This window comes from Setaria viridis, chromosome 2 (assembly GCF_005286985.2).
Source record: "Setaria viridis chromosome 2, Setaria_viridis_v4.0, whole genome shotgun sequence".
NCBI lineage: Eukaryota > Viridiplantae > Streptophyta > Magnoliopsida > Poales > Poaceae > Setaria > Setaria viridis.
The window spans coordinates 7,828,850-7,843,956 of NC_048264.2; the positions used below are offsets into that span (position 1 = coordinate 7,828,850).

General features: G+C 47.9%; 2 protein-coding genes across 2 annotated transcripts; both read left to right on the top strand.

Moving 5' to 3' along the window:
- Positions 1-2,861: 2,861 nt before the first annotated feature.
- LOC117841965 (uncharacterized) lies at positions 2,862-6,907 on the top strand. Its single transcript, XM_034722290.2, has 3 exons — positions 2,862-4,330; positions 5,224-5,323; positions 6,360-6,907. Exons 1-2 carry the CDS (start codon positions 2,928-2,930, stop codon positions 5,315-5,317), a joined length of 1,497 nt encoding a protein of 498 aa, XP_034578181.1. The 5' UTR covers positions 2,862-2,927; the 3' UTR covers positions 5,318-5,323; positions 6,360-6,907.
- Positions 6,360-10,403, top strand: LOC117841964 (uncharacterized). Its single transcript, XM_034722289.2, has 2 exons — positions 6,360-6,473; positions 7,935-10,403. The coding sequence occupies exon 2, from the start codon at positions 7,954-7,956 to the stop codon at positions 10,042-10,044; it is 2,091 nt and encodes a 696-aa protein (XP_034578180.1). The 5' UTR covers positions 6,360-6,473; positions 7,935-7,953; the 3' UTR covers positions 10,045-10,403.
- The last annotated feature ends 4,704 nt before the right edge of the window (positions 10,404-15,107 follow it).

Genomic DNA, 15,107 nt, shown 5'->3' on the forward strand with positions numbered 1-15,107 from the left:
GGCCCCTAGAAAGAATGGGGAAGATGCAATGTCGTCCCCGGGGGGGCGCGGCGGCGGCGAGGAAATCCCCGGCAATGTTCGCCGGCGTGGATGAGGCAACAAGTTGCCGGAGAGGCTCAGGGGCTCACCTGAGCTCGGTTTGGCGGGGTTGGGGCGACGGAGACGGCCGGCGGGGGTCGGAATGCGGCGGCGGCGGCAGAGCTTGGCGGGCGGCGGTGCAGGCGGCGTTCCGGCACACCGGCGGCGTCAGGGAGGCCACGTGCGCGGAGGGGTGGCGAAACGGGCAGAGAAGTCGTCAGAGTGCGGGGTGGCGCAGAGGTGTGAGCTCCACGGGAGCCTAGCGGCGGCGCAGAGGAGAAAGCAGAGGCACAGTTGCGGGCGGTGGCAAAGGGTGGCGCTAATGGCGGGCGTGACCCTTTTATAGGGCAGCGGTGGAGCGGAGGGTCAAGGCGGGGCTCCGGTGGCGGGAGGATAAGGCCGGGGAGCGGTGGGTGTGCGGGCGAGGTGGCCATTGGCCAGCGGCACCATTGGGCTGGGGAGGCGGAGCTCCGGGCGCTCTCCTGCCGCGATTGGCCTCAGGCGGAGCGTGTCGTGTGCATCCGGTATGTCGGGCGGGCGAAGTGGAGGGCCACGGCCTGGGTTGGGCAAGCGGGCGGAGGCACGGGACGTCGACGTCGTGGCGGCTTCTCCGGCGGGCGGGCGACGCGCGGGTTGGGTGGAGCAGAAGCGCGTCAGGGGAAGGCACGCGCGCGGCCGGCGGTTGGCCAGCCCGGCGTTCGCCCCGTCCTGTCGCAGGCGCGGGTTGGGCGTCGTGGCTCTCGTCCTGTCGCTGTCTCGCCGGGGATAGGGCGCTGGCGAGCTGCCGGTGGCCGGTGGCCACGCGGCACGCGGCGCGCGAGCGTCGAGGTCACTTCGGGCAGTAAGCCCGACCGGCTTTGGGAGCTCCTTTCTCCAGATTTTTCAACTAAACCTTCAAAACTCCTTTAAGCAAACTTGTTCAACTATGGGTGTAGTTCAAACTTGGTTTAAGGTGCTCATTCAGATTTGGAAAGAATTTGGAGATACCTCGAGCCAAAGTTTGCCAAAAATCTGGAAATCCAGACTTAGTCAATTTGGCCGGCAAGGTGGAAATTCAGGGGTTTAGCTATCTTTGACTCGATTTTAGGGGAGCTTCTGAGTTGAATTAGACTTAAGAGTTATTGAAGTAGTTGCTCTCCAACTTCTATTTAGGGTTTTTCTTGAGTTTAGTTCAAAAATTTGGAGGAACGCCCTCGCCAAGAGGTGCACTCGGAGCAGTTTTCCAGACTCAAGTGTTCTGGCGCCCAACGGCTGAGTTGACTATTTTACCCAACTTTGACGAAGATTTTGAATAGGTTCGGATTCGATTTGGACCTGAGTCAGTGTAACAAAGTTGGAACACACTCGAGGGACTACAACTTTTATTAAGGGCCCGACTTGAGTTTAGATATGAATTCATGAGATAACAGATTGCAAAGTTGAAGGAAAACTTGAATTTCAGGACTTAGGTGGTTTATAGGGTCCTTTAGTACTTCGGTTTTGATTCCTGGTGGTTTATAGGGTCCTTTAGTACTTCGGTTTTGATTCCTGTTTTTGACCTCCTCCCACTCCGAATTAGTCAAAGTGTCTTTAACAAAAGTTTTTTGAAATTAAAAGTTTTACAACTCTTATTTGGGAAAAAAATTTAAATTTACATATAAAATCTCAAGTTTTATTTTGAACTCCAAAAAGAGCTTCTTAGGGTTAAAATGGACATTTCACTTCTTTGCTTAGTGACTAACCACTGGTTTAGATTTAAAAGCAGTTAATTTAGGTAGAGTTGTTACAGATAGTCTCCCTTGTGTCTTCATGCTGCAGTAGGGACCAATATCGCAGCCAATAAGCTTCCCTGAATAATGCCTTAATCGTTTTTTCTCAAAAACCATATCATTGCGAGTACCCCAAATAGCCCACATAAGTGCAGCAACCCCACAAAAATCAATCTTCTTTTCTTCTTATCTATGCTGGTTAACCAATTTCCAAGCATGTGAGTAATTGATCTAGGGATTTGTTGAAGTAGATTTTTTCTTCGCTCAATCTTTCCACGGCTAAAAAGAGAAAAGGGGAAAAGAATACGGTGGAGATACTCTAATAGAGCTATGATACGTGTGATGATTATCTTCTTATTCTAAATTTTTAAATATATCAATACTCTAAATTTTAAAAATTTTGAGGAAAGTTTTTTCCAGAGGGGTGAAGTTTTTACTAAAAATTGCAGTGATATACTCGCTCTCTCGTAAACTACTATTCATTTTAGTTTTTCTAGATAAAAAAACTTTTGATATGAATTGTATGTCTGGATACATAATAAGGGGGTGTTTGGATACACCCTCCTAAACTTTAGCATCTGTCACATCGGATGTTTGGATACTAATTAGAATTATTAAATATAGTCTAATTATAAAACTAATTACACAAATGGAGTCTAATTCGCGAGACGACTCTATTAAGCTTAATTAGTCCATGATTTGACAACGTGGTGCTACAGTAACCATTTGCTAATGATGGATTAATTAGGCTTAATAGATTTGTCTCGCGAATTAGTATAGGGGTTTTGCAGTTAATTTTATAATTAGCTCATGTCTAGTCCTCCTAATTAGCGTCCGAACATCCTATAAGACCCTACTTTAGGACCTCATATCCAAAGACTCCCTAAAAGTTATGTATTCAAAATAGTAATTTGGGACGGAACTTGGGACGGATGGAGCATTTGTTTTTTTTTTCAAAGAGCAGAAGATAGGGTTTAAAATTTCATAAACACCTAAGATACAGTGTCTTGCTGCTTGTCTCAGTCAAGCGGTCAAGCCAAATCTCATAACCACCTTCGTTGACCTTCCCCAATCCAACCATTGACCTCACAAATTCCAGCCATGCTACTCTCCCGCCGCCACCTCCACCACCACAAATTCACCCCCTCCTCACCGCCGGCCGCCTTTCCCTCTCCCCTTCTCCGCCGTCTCCGGCCGCTGCGCCCCCCAACCCTTGCATCCGCGAACGCCCCGCCACGATCGCCACTACCGCTCCCATTTCCGTTTCCACGGCGTCAATGGCGGTGGCGGCGCAGCACCGGCGGCGCCGGCGACGCCGTCCTGGAACCGCAACCCGTAGAGGCCGATGCCAACGCCACAGGAGGTGGAAAGAAGAGCTTCTGGGCGGCGGTGAGCCTCATCATCGGCACGGCGGTCGGGCCGGGCATGCTGGGCCTGCCGTCCGCCACCATCCGCTCCGGCCAGGCGCCCTCAGCGGCCGCCATCCTTCTCTCCTGGGCCTACGTCGTGTCCTCCATCGTCCTCGTCGCCGAGCTCAGCTTCTCCGCCATGAAGCGGGACGGCGTTGACGAGGTCAGCTTCACGGGACTTGCGTCGAGCACCCTGGGGCCGGACCTTGGCGCGGTCGTCGCCGTCGTCTACGCCGCGCTCAGCTTCTCCCTCATCGTCGCCTGCGTCGCCGGCATCGGCTCGCTCGTCGCCCAGCTGTTCCCCAGGGTCAACCCAGTCCTAGCCAATGCCCTGTTCCCGTGCTTCGCCGGCGTCCTCATCGCCTTCTTCCCCTTCAAGGCCGTGGACGGTGCCAACCGGGCCCTGTGTGGCCTGATGCTTGTCTCCATCACCGCGCTCGTGGTGACCGGCGTGTCCGTCGGCCGGAGCAGCTTGTTGAGATCTCTCGGCTACGCTTGCTGGACCCCGGGCGCCATCCTGCCAGCCGTACCGGTGGCCGTGCTCACGCTCGGGTTTCATGTCATCACTCCATTCATGTGCAAAATTGTGGGGGATTCAGTGTACGATGCTCGGAGAGCGATACTGATTGGGGGTGCTGTGCCATTGGCAATGGTGCTGTCGTGGAATGCGGTCATTCTCGGGCTGGCAAGTGCTGGTGGTAATGCTGGAATAGGTGATCCTATTAAGCTGCTTCTCTCGGTGAATCCAGCCGCATTACCTGCTGTTCGAGGCTTTGCCTTTGCTGCATTGGCAACGAGCCTGATAGGATATGCAGTGAGCTTTCCGAAGCAGTTGGCAGACACATTCGAGTTGATTGTTCAGAGGTTTTCTCCGAAGCAAGGAAGCATGCAGCATTCTGATTCTAGTAGTGGTTATGGAAGAAATTGGGTGATTCTGACTTGGATGGTGTTAATCATTCCTATCTTTATTGCGTCATTCTTCTCAGCAGCCTTCTCCAGGGCATTGGATTTTGCCGGGGTTTACGCAAACTGCTTCTTGTTTGGGATCCTGCCTCCAGTCATGGCCTGGATTCATCGATCACAGAAGAGAAAGAGGTAAGCTGGATGATAGAATCTTTAGTTTTCAACATTTATATAACTGTTCTAATCCAAATGAAACAATAAGGAGTATAGTAAATTTCTGAAATGATGACAAATAAGTGTAGAGTAATTGCATTTGCAACATTAATCAGTTGTTCCATCAGATTGGTGCTTGTTAATTGAGTAGCTCAAGGGTTCTTTGTTTCTTCAGAAGGCATTAAATCACACTCCCACTTCAAGAACCAGGGCACTTATTTCATATCGCTTCTTGCTATTAAATTAGCCTGTGGATAATCCATTTCACTTTTTTTGCACTATACAATCTCTTGCTATCTGGTGCTGACCTTTACTTCTCTTGATGTGAACCTGCCATTCATTTACATTTTAGACCAATTCTGGTGGCAGGTTTAGTCTGTGCAAGTAATCTGGCTTTCTCATATTCAGTTAACAAGTCATCCATCTTGTGTCGTACAGTAGGCAAACTAAAACTCCTGCTACAGTTCCTTTCAATCAAAAAGTGGCCTCCTTGGACATTATATATTTGATCTAGGTGGCAGGGGATCAATTCTTGAATGTTAAATGCAGTGGCGGACCTGGGGCCCAGGCTGCAGCCCTGGTTCAGAGCCAAAAAAATCAATGCATATGCTCTAAACTTTGCTAATATTAAGGGTTCAAATCACTGCTCTTGTATTAACAGCCTAGCATGTTTCTGGAGCTGCCCCTGGTTAATCGTATATTATTGCAAAGGATGATATAATTTATCGTTGTCTTAGAACTGGTTGGGGTAACATAAGTTTTTAAACTGTTGATCTGTACTTTGTAGACTCCATATGATGTTCAAACATCATTGTCACTTAGTGTCTGTTGAATATTAATCCCTGTTTTGATTATGCTGCTTCATCTTTTAGATCACCTGATTCCTGTGAAGATATTTTGCCTGGTGGAAATGCCGCTCTCTTGATACTTTTCAGTATTGCTGTGGTCCTAGCAATCTGGCACTAGAAGAAGGTAACAACATCAGGGAGTTTGCTTCTTTAGCAGCTCATTAGTCCATCACAAGCATTATTGTAGTTAGAACTTTCAGATTTTCATTGTTCAAGGTTCTCATACTTTAATTCCTCTCTTCCATGTTTCCTGTTGAATTTCCTCTTTCAATGCCTTTTGATGTCAACATTGTAACTGCATTGCTGAACTAGGTAAGTTGTTTTAGGGAAATTTTAAAAATGCATGCATACAAATATCTAAATCGTGCAAAAGAACTATTAAGCTGATTGATGGTGATACTTGTGAGCTGTGTCTGTTCAAATTAGCTAAATTTTGGGAAGAATACTAGTGTTTTTTAGAAAATGTTTTTATTTTGTAAAGATACTAGTTTGTATGTTATCTGGATTTTGTGCAGCAGCAACGATGCTGAAGGTTCAGTAGTAGAGATGTGCAGAGATTTTTGCTGTATTTGCCTCTCCTTTTTGCCTAACTGCTATATACTCAAGTTGGGCTAATATATAGATTGAAGGTCGTGGTGCGTCGTGTTTCACACTTTCACATGTTTACAATCACTTATATGTTATTATGCCATACGCTCCACATGTCCCTAGTCAGGCTCCTGTGTGTTGATATATGCCATAGGCTCCACACAATTGTCTGTAAGTGTCCCAAGTGACTGAAATGATAGTTCATTCTACTAGCAAAAGAAGTCACTTCCTGTCGATGAACTACCTGATGTTTGAGTTAGTGGTGAATATACGCTTCCAACAGTTCACATAATACGAAATAAATGTTGATAAAATACTTTTTGCGGAAAACCTTAACTGTATTCTGGTTCCATAAAAGATAGTGATCAACCTTCTTGAAGTCACATCACCTTTTAGGCTTTTACACAATGTGTTTGCAGTGCTGCCTTGGTTAAGATCATCTGACTGAATGCGTAACATTTTCTGAATATGCTGGAGTCCTTTGATAGTTTGATGTGATCTGCCCTGATCTGAAATGTTGTGCTAGGTAACTATACTGCATATCTATCTCAGTATAATTACTCGCTCTGTAGGTCTCATAGCTGTTGTGCCAGATCGTGGAGGATGCCGCTCGATGCTCGATATCACCCTTTCTCCATCTGACCACCATCCCTGTTCAGTGCACCTTTGTGGCTTTTGACATTAAGGTACTCCAGCAATGCTCAAATCCTCACAAGCATATAAAACACAAAGGTTTTTGCGTTGAACACTCATGTAAAATGCTGCTTTGTACTGAACGTGAAATCCATAGCTTATCAGGAACTTGATGTGCTGATTTTGTCAAGTTGTTAGACTCTTACAAGAATAGGCACATGCAGGCTTCAGGTTCCTGCCTTTGGTATCATTTGCTGTCGTCAGGGAAGGAGCAGTGGCAGTAGTGTAGGAAATTAAAGATTCTAGTAGTCAGATGCCATTGTTGTTGTTGACATGAATTCTCGTAGCCTTTCCTTTATGGTGAAGAAAAATAACTGCTAAAACCACAAACTACTATATGTGCTTTGTAATCATGCTATGTTCTATACTGCATATGCAAATGGTGAAATACTTCTGAATGAATGATTGTCGGTAATTGGAAATTCAAGTTGCTTGAAAATTAACTCTTTTAGTAGCTCGGTAAGGCATGCTTCAGAATTATTATGGCGTCCCTTGCATTATTGCCTTTGCCTCCCTATGTTTTACATCATAGATACCTCTGCGCCTGCTCGCTGCGGCAGGCACCATTCCAAGGCAAGGCGCATGTGCATCTGAACAGCAATGCTCGGTTGGGCTATCGTCCACTCAAATCTGTAGCTGTAGTTTGGTTAATGAATATTACTCATTTGTTCCTTCTTTGAAGTCCTGTAAACTGTGTCCACAATCTTGATAAAAATTGAAATGCTTAGAACTTTCATCAATTATATCTTGAAAAAGCTTTCATAAAAGAATATTCTTTATGATTTATAGATTGTTCCACAAAATATCTTGTTTGTAAAGCTGACATATTTTGCGAGACAAATTTCAAATCTTAAAAGTATAAGCTTGTTTTTGGGGCTTGTTTTTTGTATGGAGTATTTGTTGAGATAAAAAAATAAAATAAAAATGCGAAATCAAAAGTTACATGTTGTATACCGGGAAAAGTAAAAAGCGTAAGATGGTTTCGTATCCGTTTATGTAAAAGATAAAGTAAAAAACTATATACGTGCTCCCTCCGTTCCAAATTGTAGATCGTTTTAGTTTTGTTATGTTAATAAATATTATTATACATCTAGATACAGTATATGTATATTCAGAAAAATTAAAACGACCTATAATTTGAAATAAAATAATTTGGAATGGAGGGAGTATAACAGAAGCATGTCACCACCGTACACCTCAGCCCACGTGAACGGTTACTACTTCTGTGTATTATCTCTAGCTTCGGGGAAACGCTGTCTGGCCGATTTTATCACAAGACCGGCTGCACCAACAAAAATCTTGCGTGGATTGTCCCAACTTTTGGACTCTGTTCCATTTTTTTTTAAAAAAAAAGAGAACTTTACTCTGTCTGAAGGAACACCTCGGCTATGTCTGAAATCACTCCCAGCCCGGTTCCCAGAAATCAATCTCCCACTTCGATTCCTTGTCTGCAGATCAAGAAAGCAACTGGAAATGCTGGTCCTGGGATCCATGGCGGCCCTGGCGGCGCTCCTCCTCTTCCAGCTCGTGTTCGGCTCCGCCCGGCGTCGCAGCCGCAGCGCGCTCCTCCACGGGGCGCTGTGGCTGTCACACACGATCCTCCCTCCGCTCACCGCCTACGCCCTCGGCCTGATGCAGGCCTCACCGGCGAAGGCCGCGCTGTACCCCGTGTGGGCGCTCTCCCTCTTCCTCGTCGCCGGCGGCGCCAACTCCCCCACCGCCCACGACCTCGCCGACAACGGCCGGTGGGCGCGGCGCCTCTTCGTGTACCTTCAGTGCTACCTCTTCTTCACCATGCTGTGCCGGCTCCTCACCTCACCCTCCGGCTCCGGCGCCGGCGCCGTCACCATCCCCTTCGTTCTCCTCGCGGCCACCGTCCTCTCCTCCCACGCGTTCGGGGTCCGGGCCAGCTGGGCAGCCGGCGACCCCGGCCTGAGCAAAGCGGTGGCCGACCACATGAAGGATCACGCAGCCACCATGAACGCCGGCAAGTACCTGGTACGCGGGCCTTGTCACAGGGTAGCTCGAGGAGGAACAACAAGCTCTTCTCCCTACAGGTGTGAGATGCCCAAGGATGACGTCATCACCGTCGACATGGTCTGGGAGCTCTGCGATAGGGAAGAAGCCACCTTCGCCTCCCATGGCGTCGGAAGCTCGCGGATCAGAGGCGCCTGCCTCTCATACTCCCTGTCTCATCTTCTGAAACGACGATTCTTTGGGTTGGATTGCGCCGAGGCCGGCCTTGCTGAGACCCGGCGATTGGTGATCGACGGGTTGCTATCGGAGTACCACGCTGATGAGTACACTGAAGTGTTCAGGGTGATCGAGGTGGAGTTGGGTTTCCTCTACGACTTCTTCTACACCAAGTACGCCTGCATCTTCGAGGTGGAGACGACTTTCTTCTTCACGGCCGTTCTGAAGATCATCCTCACATTCGTGCTTGGAATAATCGTTCTCCTGAAATCAAATTTTCTACTGAAAAGTATCCCGGTCGCCGAATCAACAACGAGAACGGTCGATATCGTTGTCACCGTACTAGTTCTTGGAGTGTTCGTTGCAGTGGAAGCATGGCACACCGTAAGTTACCTGGGATCAGATTGGGCCATGGTATCACTTGCTTGCTGCCGACTGACATCAAGTACCAACAGGTTCCTCCCGTTTGCGCTCCGGAAGCCATTTGGGTTTCTTGGCAGGCGCCCGTTGTTCGGCTACTGGCACAACAGCATAGGCCAGTACTCGGTCATCGAAAGTTCACGGTTCTTGAGGCACAGCAAGGCCTTCTCCTTTGAAACCGAATTTGAACCCATGTTAGTGTTCTCGGTTACCGCCGAGTATCTCCGTCGAGCTTGGGGGAATCTGACCACAAGCAAAAGTCTGCATTTTGTGGAGTTACCTGAGATGCTGAAGCCTCAGATCATTTCCTTTCTGAAATCCAACAGTGATGGCCATCCTCTAACCAACGGGAAAGCATCATTGCAGAGAAACGGTGTCTACCGACAGTTGTCATGGACATTGCAGAACGAGACTCAAGCAGAGAACATGCTCATCTGGCATATTGCCACCGATTACCTGATAATCGCATTACCTGACGATGCGAAGGGAAGCAGGCAGAGCCTGAGCTATCAGCACCGTGAAGTCGCAACAAAACTGTCAGGCTACTGCGCGTACCTGATGTCTGAGGCACCGGAACTGCTCCCAGGGAATTCAGTGGAGACAAAGTTCATCTTCGAGCATGCATTGTATGAAGCCAGAGAAACTTTGGGATCTGAGATGCGAGAAAGAGATCAATTGCGGAAAGTCCTCACCGGTTCCGGAGATGCAGGCACCATCTTCACCAAAGGGCTCAAGCTTGGGGCAAAGCTAGAGACCATACGAGAAGGTTCCCTGCGCTGGAAGCTGATGGCTGAGTTCTGGGTAGAGACCATCCTCTACGTCGCGCCATCTGACAATGCTGTGGCTCACATGGAGCGTCTTGCACGAGGTGGGGAGTTCCTGACACACACCTGGGCTCTCCTCACGCACGCCGGCATCCTGACTCGCAACCTCGAGCCGATCCCTGACTGAGCCAAGCATCTGCGTCGGCAGCCTCCTAACATTGTTCATGCGCCTGATTTGTGGTTTAATCCAGTATGACTCAGACGTGTTTCGATTCATCCAGACAAGGTTCGGGTGTGGTTAGATTCTATTGCTTCTGTAGTTTAGTTCTATGCTGATGGTAGCTCTGAGCTTGTGGCCATTAACTTGTTGAAGAGAAATAATTTCCCTCCATAACATCTTGAGTAGCATACCTGACAAATACATTGTGGAGTCATCTGGCCGCTCTCATTGCTGGCTTTTGGGGCACCGATGACCGTGTTTGGCGTCCGCTAAATACTTAGGACGCCATTGTTAGCACCTAGCAGCCATGAAATTATTTCTAAATTAAATCTGCAGCACATCACAACAAAATTCATCAGATCGCATTAGTATTGCCCATTTGGCATGACTGATGGACCAAGCTAGCGCAAAGTCAGAATCAAGTTTTAATAGTAACAGGTAGTCAACACGTAAAAATGAACAGAGACAAGAAAGGCTTGAATCTGAAACCAATTGAACATTAGTCAGTGGTAATTGGAACGATGGTTTTGTCTGCAACTAGTACGCGTGATGCGTGTCGATACCAAAGATATTAACCTTAAATAATAAATTAAGTTGTTCTCTCCTTCAACTATACTCAAACAACATCGTGTTGATGTATTAAAATAAATAAAAATCTGAAAATGAAGCAAAATTAAACATAAAATTGAACTGAAGCGCATCCAAATACAAATTCTCCAAAATTAACTGCTCCTTGCATCATAATGGTTGCGGATGCTCCTTGCATCATAATGGTTTCGGAGGGCCGCACAATAATTTCTTCACATGACAATTGCCGTTTCTTAAACTTCCCTCCTTTCCAAATTAGAATTCGTTCTGGATAGGCTGTTGCATATCACCGTCCACGAACATGTTGTCTACCACTAAAATCATAGGGCCGTTAATTCTTATAATAAATCTAAAAAATGCAAGCAACCGTGCTAATTCGGGGAGTAGAACCAAAGTGGATAGATTCCTTCACGAGGAACCTAACCAGCTCACCAATGCTCAGTTCACATCTTGTGTAACACCTTGTCAGCCGCATTGTTGTAAATCCAAATGTGTCGGTCACTTACGAGGATAAATAGGCTAATTTGAAAAGAAATCATCCAAATATTTTTTATGAAATTTACCCAATTAATATTTTCATCATCTCTATCTTCACTTTACATCTCCTGCACCCTCTATGTGAGCGGTTCGGAATGCCCAACCCTTCAACTTCTAGCATGCTTATCTCAACTCCATCACCGCTTTCTGGTCAGTTACCACCACAAATATATGTAAGAAAAAATTGGACATGATCCTGCAACACCAAAAGCCTTGAGACAACCTCAGAACAATGTCAACAGTTCATCACGACGCATATCAAACTATGGCATATTTCCACGTGATTCATAAGGGTTGCAACTTGCATCTTAAACAAATGACTGCAACTTTCAAACATGTACCAACGAATCGAAGGGTAGTGCACGCCTAACTACTTATAGCTTGATTAAAAATGTTATTATCTGATCTGCTCACAAATGGCAAATTCTTTAACCAAAATATTGTAAAAATTTTGAAACTTTGGCGTCAAATAGTTTTCATAATGTTTAGCATGAAAATATAGAAATCATGTGTTCATGTAAATTTATCCGGAAAAGTACCTAGTTACATATCCTCAAACTTATTATATATTAGAACTACTCCCCGTCCCATGCATGAAGAATTGAAGGTGCAATCTTTTTTTCATACAGATTAGTGGTAGTGTAAAATGACTCACGTGTCACCATTTTGTTGGCCGCATAGCTAACCAGGATTACTAGAATCATAGCATCAAGTTCATTTTGGCACACAAATCAAAACTGACTACTTAATTTGGCAGGTAATTACGTTCAATTTATTGAATTGCACTCTCTTGTGGGTTTTTTTTTCAAAACTGGTGTATATTCTAAAAAGAAAAATTATGTTGATGAGTCATTAGAGTGTAGGGGTATATTTAAAAAGAAAAATTATGGTTAAATTTAAAAGGAATCCCTTATATTTTAACGGTTGCAAATAAACCTCTTAACTAAACCAGTGTATTAATCATCCTTACCTCAGCTCAACAATGGTTTATATGCCATCTCAGAGCGGTTTTGATTATATAATTGTCTAGCTAATCAATGGGCGACTCCCATTCTCCTCCTTCCAGTGCCATCATGGCCCCCACTGACAAACTAGCAAAGGTTAGGGTATATGTAGCAAAGGGTAAAGGGAAAAGTTTTGACGGGAAAATTAACGAAGCCAATTGGCATCAAACTGGTATATCGATAGGTTCGAGTTAGCATATGACATTGCTACCTAAGCAACAATTAGCTAGATGATTACATGGTCTAGATGTTTGTGAGATGGCATTAAACATATGTTAAGTCGATGTGAGGATGATTACCGCACCAGTTTAGTTAGTTAAGTAGTTGATTTGCACCAGGTGAAACATAACGGATAAAAGTTACCTTTTTACATAATATGTAAGGGATGAAAAATACACTTTTTCAATTTAAAACTGAAAGACCATAGAAAGGGAGGGAGTACCTACGTTTTGGTACAACCTTCGGGGTCTGGTTCCTGTATAGGAGTAAGAAAATACACCGGCTATGACGATCTTGAGGGAGTATGTTTGTTTTCGTATCATCTACATGGAGGCAGCAAAATCTTTTTTTTAAGACGTGCAGTACGTTTTTCATTAAGAAGAAGAGAATCACACGATACAACTTTAGGGAAACCCCAAAGTGCAAAGTTACAAGAGCCACGACCAACAACAAACAACATAAACATGACAACCGAGAAGAAAACTACCTCACCACCACCACACTAAATACGACCTAAGACGACTGATGCCTGCAAAAGAGAAAGACACTGTGAACACACGCATATCACCGCTTGCCTAACAACCCGGAGCCAGCAAAGGAAGAGTGAGGAGGTCATGCAAGACGATGCCTTCAAGAAGGAAGCGCCGCCATCGTCCGTCTGTCCACGGATGAGCAGACCAAGTCTTTGCTTGGAAAAACCAAATGCGTCTGGCAGCCACAACAACGCCCCCAGCAAGGTGAGCTACGTTGAAGAACGCAACCGTTGTTGGCACCAGCGAATGCTAGGCAAGGCTTTTGCCAAAGGCCCCAGAACCAACTCCACATAGCCGACCGCCAAGGCTTGGATGAGAGCGAAAGCATCCCATCGAGCAATCCATGGCAACGATGATGAGGAACATCTGCAGGCACAATAGAGAGGGACCACCATCACGACGATCGAAAAACAACCATGGAGCGATCAAGGAGCAACCAAGCGACCGAAGGGGGAACAGGCGGGCATGCCAGAGGGGCTCACGCCAGCGAGAAGAAGCGATCTTGGGGAGATCAGAGCACGACTTGGGTGTGGTGGTGTGTGGGTGTGGTGGGGGTGAGGGGAGGAGGAGGAGGAGTGTGACCAAGGGAGGAGAGGAGGAAGGAGCGCGCGATCAATAGCCCCGTAGTAGTGCGCGGCCACTACAGACTCTACCGCCACTGGCGGGGCCCGCTTCACCCACGCGCGCCCGAAGCGGACGCTGCCGCTGCCGCAAGCCGCCACGCCCCCGCAGCAGCCTGCCGCCACTGTCGCCAAACCGACCTTCGGAGATTCCCTTCCGCCCACCATCACCTGTAGATCCGGTGGTGGCCGTCGTCCAGCCACCGCGGGGTGGCCGCGGGGCTGCCGAAGCTGGCCTCAGGCAAGGTCCCCGCCGCAGCCACCAAGGATTAAGACGGGAGGACGAGGGAGGAAGGAACCGAACGCAGGTGCAACCCACGAACGGAGGTGCGACCGAACTGAGCCCCGGCGCCTTCCGCGACCCACCAGCACTGGAGGCAAGGGAGGCGGTGGCGGCGCCAGGCCAAGGGGTGACGGCCCAGGTCAGCGAGATCGGGCTAGGCACCGGCGCAGCCGAGCCTTACCGCAGCCCACCGGCGCCAGGTGTGTAGGTGGGGGCGGACTGATCCACGGTGGCGGCAGGGGCGATGGCGACGCGAGCGCCCCGGTGGCCCCAAGGCGACGCTAGGCGAAGCATGGGCGGATCCGGAGCAGGGGAGGTCGGATCCGGCGTGTGGTGGCTGGAGACCACCCTCATCAGCGACGAGCAGCAACCCCGCAACCATGGCAACCTTGAAGGGGAGAGGAGGAGGGAAGGGAGGAAGGAGGGAGGGAGGGAGAGAGCGTGCGGGGCCAACTTCGACCTCGCCGCGGGCCGCCCGTGGCGGCCACCGGTGCTAGGGTTTGGGGGTGGCGGCGGGCTGGGCGGGTGCCCCCGAGTCGCTGGTCCATACACGTAAGAGATCTAGGCAGCAAAATCTTCAAGGTCTAGCACTTGAATGCCCCACACCTAGGAGATCTAGGCAGCAAAATCTTCAAGGTCTAGCACTTGAATGCCCTTAATGCCCAGCGTGGAACTAAAGTACGTGTACCATTATCGTCCTTGAATGCCCTTAATGCCCAGCGTGGAACTTGTAATCTCATTGACAAACATGCCTTACACCACCATGACTGCGACGGCTGCTGCCTATAAATACTTGCTATCTCAGCCCTTGAAGGCACACACACGGTTCAGAACACATCCACGGTTCACTAGCAATGGCAACGACATCCAAGTCCATGGCGTCCCCTGCGCTTCCTCTCCTTGCCATGGTGCTCATGCTCGCGGCTTCTGCTCTGGCCCAGGCACCAGCACCTGCGCCGCCACCGACACCGACAACAACGGTGGCGCCCTCTCCATCCCAAGCTTTCTGTCCTCCCAGCTTCGACACTCTTCAGGCCTTCCAAAAGGAAGCTGCACAACATGGGGATCAGATGCTTTTTGCTTACTTCCCTCTCTTTGGATCGAGCGCAAGTATTACCAGCAAGATGACGGGTATCCTAAGCCAAAACCCTACCTGGAAACTATGCGTGTGTTTCCCTAATCCCTTCTTCATCCTAGGCTTAACGGGTCCTGAAGTGACATGCGCCTACTATGTAGGCTCAGTCTC